Below are 6,270 nucleotides of genomic sequence, written 5' to 3' on the forward strand. Positions count from 1 at the left end.
GGGCAGTTAGAAGCATTACAAGAAAAAGGCCTCCATGGCCGCTCTCAGGTTTCTCTCTGATACGATTCTACGATTCGTACGCATGTGCGTTCCGACGTTTAATGCTGGATTCACACTGCATACGACGACTCTGCAACCAATCAGAAAACAGGATTTTGTTTCGAATCGATGATACTATTTTTCTGATTGGTTGCAGAGCGTCGTATAACGCATATTTGATGCAGTGAGAATCAGTATGAATCCAGTATAACTGCTGATTTAACTTAAAATTTACAACAATTTACAAGTTTATCGTAATTAAAGTCTCACGTAATTAATAATATTAATTTTTATATAAAAAATTTCCTTATATATGTAATATAATTAATAGAATAAATCGCAATAATGTGTATTGCAACAAAGTTCAATTGCCAAAGTGGATCGTTAGCATTTTGAAATTTTACTGTGTCACGAAAATAGAAAAACAGACAAGTGATTTGAGTGATATAGATGTTCATTTCTTTATAAAATTTTCTTTGCGCGTTCGAATGACATGAATTTATTATTGTTATATTATAAACAAAGTTGTATATAAAAATAAACTATGGCTCGTATTACTGACAAAATTATGGGAATCTTGCAAGAATGTCATTCTAAAGATGATTTTAAGGATAAAACAAAAAGCTTGAGTGAGACAAAAAAATCTAGGAGAAACAACGAGAAAGAAAAATTGGAGGAAATCAAAAGTAATGTAGAGAAATTATTCACAGATGCACAATGCAGCTATGTAGGAAGTGTTGAATATGCCAGTTTGAATAAAATGTTAGCTATTTGTAATTTAGAGGTAATTGAATTTTTAATATAAACTATACGGTTTATAAAAAATATAAATTATTCTATAATACATGTATACTTAATATATTGTAATAATTAAAAAATACATGTGATAATTTATTTTGCACTAAATTTTATATATGTATACACATATATGTATATTCTTCTAGATTGGCAATGAGATTACAGCTATTCATCATTTGGTTGAAGCTCATGCAGTAATACTTCGACAACACATCTTGCATAGATATCAAAAGACTCAAATGCGTGAATCTGTGAGGAATGAATCTCAAATTTATGGGCTAAGACCAACACATGTAAAGTTCGAGACAAAATTTACAAACAGTGAATCATTAAAAGCAAAATTATTAGAATTACCGAAAGGTATAGATATCTTTTGTCTTTTATTATGATTTTTTTTCATATAAATTAAAATTTTTCTAATTTCTTTTACAGAGTGGTACATGATTCAAGTTACTCTTCCGTATGAATCTCCAACTACATCAAGATATGAAAAGCGTACGTCTAATGTAATGCATGCTGTACATATTACAGTACTTCCTACGGGTACATCTGATATAGAACCATTATGTATAACTGTGCCAAAGCCTATGACACAAGTTTCTTACGATGTCTGCAAAGAAATTCGGAAACTATTGGATGGCTTAACGTCTGTGCTAAAGACTACTTACACGAATAATACGCAGTATTGGATGATGCGTGTAAATCAAAACAACAAAATGAAGGTAGATTTTTGTAATTAGAGCAACATACAAGTTCGAAATTAAACACTAAGAGCAATTTTAAACTAATTTATTACAGACGGCTATAAGCGCATTGGAGAATGTATGGTTAAGAGAATGGAGAATATTATTTATGGCTGACCCTATTGAAAACATGGAAATGGTAGATGAAATTCATCAAATGATCGATAAATTAATATCAGATTTCAAATCTTCGTAAGTATTTATTGGAATTTCATTGTTTTTTTATGCATATTAAATTTCATTATTTTATTTTTCTAGTGATGAGATATCAAAAAGATGTAGGTGGCTTTTGAGAAAAGTAGCCACAGGTGCATGCTTTCTTACACGTGAGGAAATAGAGCGTGCAATTAAATTTCTACTTCCCAAACATGAAAAACTTGCAAACAATGTCATTTTATCTATTTATGGAAAATTACCATATATAAAGAACCTAAAGAATACAAAGCGGAAAACATTGGTTCTAATTATTGATGAGGTAAGAATGCAATGTGTACAAGCATAATATTAATGTATGCTTAAGAATACGAATTTATGTAAATGTGTTTCGTATATAAAGATCTTTTTTATTTTTTAAGCATATAGATTATATAGCGTTTGAAGCTATGGAAATTATCAAAAACCATCCTGTTACCCGTTTTTCATCTCTGCATGTAGCATATGCATTATTCAAAGAACACGAAGATACTATTTTGGATGGTTGTAAACTAATTAAAGCAAAGGATGATATGGGAATTTGTGTAGTCAATCCTTCCGGTGATCTCGAAAAAATGGAAAAACGTGTGAAGATTTTCATGAACTTTTGGTTACCAAAGTGGAGAAGTTGTTATAATGCACGACCTAGTGAAGAAATGTTCGAAGATGCGTTAATAAACCATGATATTCTAATGTACAAAAATTTTATCTTATTTATGTATTAGCAGTCATTAATCTACTTATAATTTCATTGCTTGCATTTTCGTTTACTCTTTCCTTCATTTTTATAGGTATACTGGTCATGGAAATGGCATAGAATATTTATCTGGAGAAGATATCGAAAGATTGAGAGTGAAATCTACTGTTTTATTGTTTGGATGTAGCAGCGTAAAATTACTTGTGATAGGTGGAAGATATCCACCTTTTGGCGTTTCAAATCAATATTTAATAGCATGCAGGTAAAAAAATATTTTTTATTTATATATGTACCATATATATAAGAATTTCTTTTCGTTTAAATTTATTAAAAAAATCGCTTACGAAACATTTCTCTTTAATTCACATTTATAAGTAAATTAATGGTGTGTTAATTTTCAATTTTTAGTCCTTGCCTCTTAGGTATGCTTTGGGAAATAACGGACGCTGATATTGATAAAATGACCGCAAATTTTATGAGTAATTGGATTCCTTCGTCTGTAGAGAAATCATGGGCTGAGGTAGATAAGGATAGTTGGATTTCTGGCACTCTAAGTTAGTATTAGAAATTGAAAAAACTCTTTATATTTGTTCGTTTAATATAATATGCACCATGACTCTTTACTACTAAATTTTTTAGAATTTACAAAAAACGGAGTAAAGGATAAAACAAAAATGGAATCAGAAATGTTAAGGGCAGTGGCAAAAGCTAAGAACAGTTGTATACATTATATGACAGCAGCTGCAATAATAGTACGAGGTCTACCAGTAAAAATAATTTAATTCCTTACTAATGTCATTAATTATATTTTTGTGCACTGATATATAATAATTCAAGTTTCTAAATCGTTTATAAAGCAATTGCTTGTTGGAAGACAAGACTACGACAATTGCTTGTGAAGCAAAATTATAATGTGTATATATATATATATATTTTAAATTTTAATGCGAAGATATTTTGGAGACGTATTTTATATAAAAATAATAAAAGTGAATAAAAACGTGTCTTGGTCAATTATCTCCTTCACTGGTTTTAACTCAGGTTATGGTCTTTGGTCACATAATGATCTGCGGTTCTGGTACAGAAGTGGAAATGCTCTTGTGCGGCAAAACCTGTCCACCATTAATATATAACTCATCTTTCACGATAACATCTTCTCCTAATACAGTTGTACCTTCCATTCTCACCCATCGTCCTACGACGCTTCTCCATCCAACAATACAACTGTTTACATATTTTTAATTACTTTGATGTAAATTTTATGTTTTATATATTTACAATACACACAATTAATACTTGCCCATCTAGCCAAGCATGCTCTTTTATTACAGCTGCCTTAAGAATAGTACTTCGTTTAATACAACATCCATCAGCTAAAGTGGCACCAGGTCCAATTGTGACATTGGGTCCTATTCTACAATCTTTGCCAATTGTAGCAGTTGGATCAATCAAGACATTGCCTACTATACCAGGTCCAGAATGAAGCTGTTCAGGATGCTTTTGCCTCAATGAAGCAAGATACATAGACATTCCTAAATAAAGTGATGGATACTAAGTATGAATGAACAATTAACTCGTACATAGAATATATATATATATAAAGGTTGTCCCACATCCATCCAGAAACCTGGTAATTCCATAGCGTATAATTCTCCATCTTGAGCCATATTAGGAAAAACTTCCTTTTCGATACTCGTAGGTTTCAATTCTATTCTATTCAATACACTTGGATTAAGGATATACATACCTATATTTTGCAAAAAAAAAAAAAAAAAATTGTGAAATACACATATACATCTTTCCAAACAACTCTAAAAATCTTTCTACTATTTTATACCTGCATTAATTTTATTGGATATAAATTCTTGTGGTTTTTCAACAAAACTCTGAATCTTTCCATCTTCTTCATATACAACCACACCATATTTTGATGGCTCCTCTACTTTAGTGACAACTATAGTTCCTTCTTTACCATGATTCTCATGGAATTCAAGGAGCTGTTTAAAAGGAAATTCACAAATGATATCAGAGTTCAAAACAAAGAATGGGTCATCACTGGCACATAAGTATTCACGCGCGAGCGCAAGTGGTCCAGCGGTACCCAATGGTTCTGGTTCATGAGAAAAGATAAGTCGTACTCCTAATTTCTTTGCTTCATGAACCAATTCTTCTTCCATCTGTTGTGCCCGATAGGAAACGGCCAATATAACTTCAGTTACATTTGTTTGTACCTAATAAAAAATTAAGAAGTATACTTAGAAAGATAATGAAGAGTATACTTGTATGAAACTTTGATAAATCAATATTATAAATATTTAAATATATACCAGTGCTTCGATCTGATGTAAAAGTATAGGTTTATTTGCAAACTCGACAAGTGGCTTAGGTCGACTTAAAGTAAGAGGTCGCAATCTGGTTCCATAACCACCCACAAGTATTAAAGCTCGCATGGTCTGTAATTTCTTTCTTTTTTCGTGCATTCCTATAAATTCTGTAAAAAATAATAAACAAAAAGATTTCGTATTCAGAACGGATTTTTTTTTAAATTGTAAATTAATGTAAATAAGTTTAAATACTTTTTATATATTATTAAATTACAGTTTATATGATAGACGTAACTAATGACCTACTTTAATTTACAAAATACAGAATTATATTTTATTTTATGTTCTTGCATATTCTCTCTATTTGATATTATAAGTAAATAAATTTATTTATACTTGTTACTCTATCCCAACATACATTACATGATATGTTTAGTACTAGTAAAGATTATTATATTATATTGTTTAATCAGCCCTTTGGTGAAATATGCAATGTTACTTACGTTAACTATCGTCTTGATCATAACATTGACGAAAATAATTCGATATCTCAGTGATAATTATTGCCACGTAGATGGGCTCGATAGAGACAAGCGCTACGTGTTCACTGACATGTTCGTGTTTATGTTTACGATGAGAACAATTCTACTTCGCGAGATGATATCACATTATTAATGTAGATGAATAAACCTATCAAACATTTTTTATTGAGCATTTAATGATCACAATGATATTTATTCACTTTTTGTTTTATGGAACTGCTGTCAATCACTATCTGTCTCTGTCGCGACACTGACAAGCTCGAAGGAATGCTCGAAAGAATGCTGGAGTGATCAAATTGTGGGGACATTGTAGACCAATATAAATCTCCGAATTTAATAGAATAAAAAATCCTCTTTTACCAGATTGGAGTAGACGCAAAATTGGATAGTGATAAAATGTATATTGTATTAAAATCAGAAAAAAATTTTTTAATTTACATTTTTTTCTACTCGAAGTCATTTGACGAAGATATTTCCTTAATACACAAGTTCTATAGCGAATGGACAAAATAACAGTGCATCGCTAAGCGGATTACGTGAACGAATAAAAGTGAGTTTATAAAACTAAAAGATTAAATGTTTAAAAAAAAGATTCACATTCACCTGTAAATTACGTGTATACGGCTGCTTGTCGGAGACAGTACGTGCTCGATTTTGCAACAGATGTCATTGCAATATGTTAAATAAGGACAGATGAACACGTTTGAGTGAGACAACAAATAACATAATATAATGAAAGAATGAAAGATATCATTGTCGAATTTGGAATTAAAAAGTCTGTACCATCAATCTCGATCAAGTTCGGACAAATTTTGTGACCCCCCCTCCCCCGAGAGCTTAGAAGTAATAAAGAACATTGATAATATCAACTATTTTGAATGCTCTAAAAATATAACTAATAATATTAATATAATATGATGTTAAAATTTTATCTG

At 30.6% G+C, this 6,270-nt stretch overlaps 2 protein-coding genes across 2 annotated transcripts; one reads left to right on the forward strand and one right to left on the reverse strand.

The window, feature by feature from the left end:
* Positions 1–537: 537 nt before the first annotated feature.
* Positions 538–3,251, forward strand: Sse (extra spindle pole bodies like 1, separase). The gene is made up of 9 exons (XM_018552032.1): positions 538–823; positions 984–1,197; positions 1,270–1,559; positions 1,636–1,772; positions 1,839–2,055; positions 2,156–2,466; positions 2,564–2,731; positions 2,878–3,023; positions 3,109–3,251. Exons 1-9 carry the CDS (start codon positions 584–586, stop codon positions 3,249–3,251), a joined length of 1,866 nt encoding a protein of 621 aa, XP_018407534.1. The 5' UTR covers positions 538–583.
* A 92-nt stretch (positions 3,252–3,343) lies between these two features.
* Positions 3,344–4,955, reverse strand: Gmppb (GDP-mannose pyrophosphorylase B). The gene is made up of 5 exons (XM_018552031.1): positions 4,797–4,955; positions 4,307–4,700; positions 4,067–4,216; positions 3,770–4,010; positions 3,344–3,693 (listed from the first exon to the last, which is right to left on the reverse strand). Exons 1-5 carry the CDS (start codon positions 4,947–4,949, stop codon positions 3,525–3,527), a joined length of 1,107 nt encoding a protein of 368 aa, XP_018407533.1. The 5' UTR covers positions 4,950–4,955; the 3' UTR covers positions 3,344–3,524.
* Positions 4,956–6,270: the final 1,315 nt, after the last annotated feature.

This window comes from Cyphomyrmex costatus, unplaced genomic scaffold, assembly GCF_001594065.2.
Source record: "Cyphomyrmex costatus isolate MS0001 unplaced genomic scaffold, Ccosl1.0 scaffold152, whole genome shotgun sequence".
In the NCBI taxonomy this organism is placed as follows: domain Eukaryota; kingdom Metazoa; phylum Arthropoda; class Insecta; order Hymenoptera; family Formicidae; genus Cyphomyrmex; species Cyphomyrmex costatus.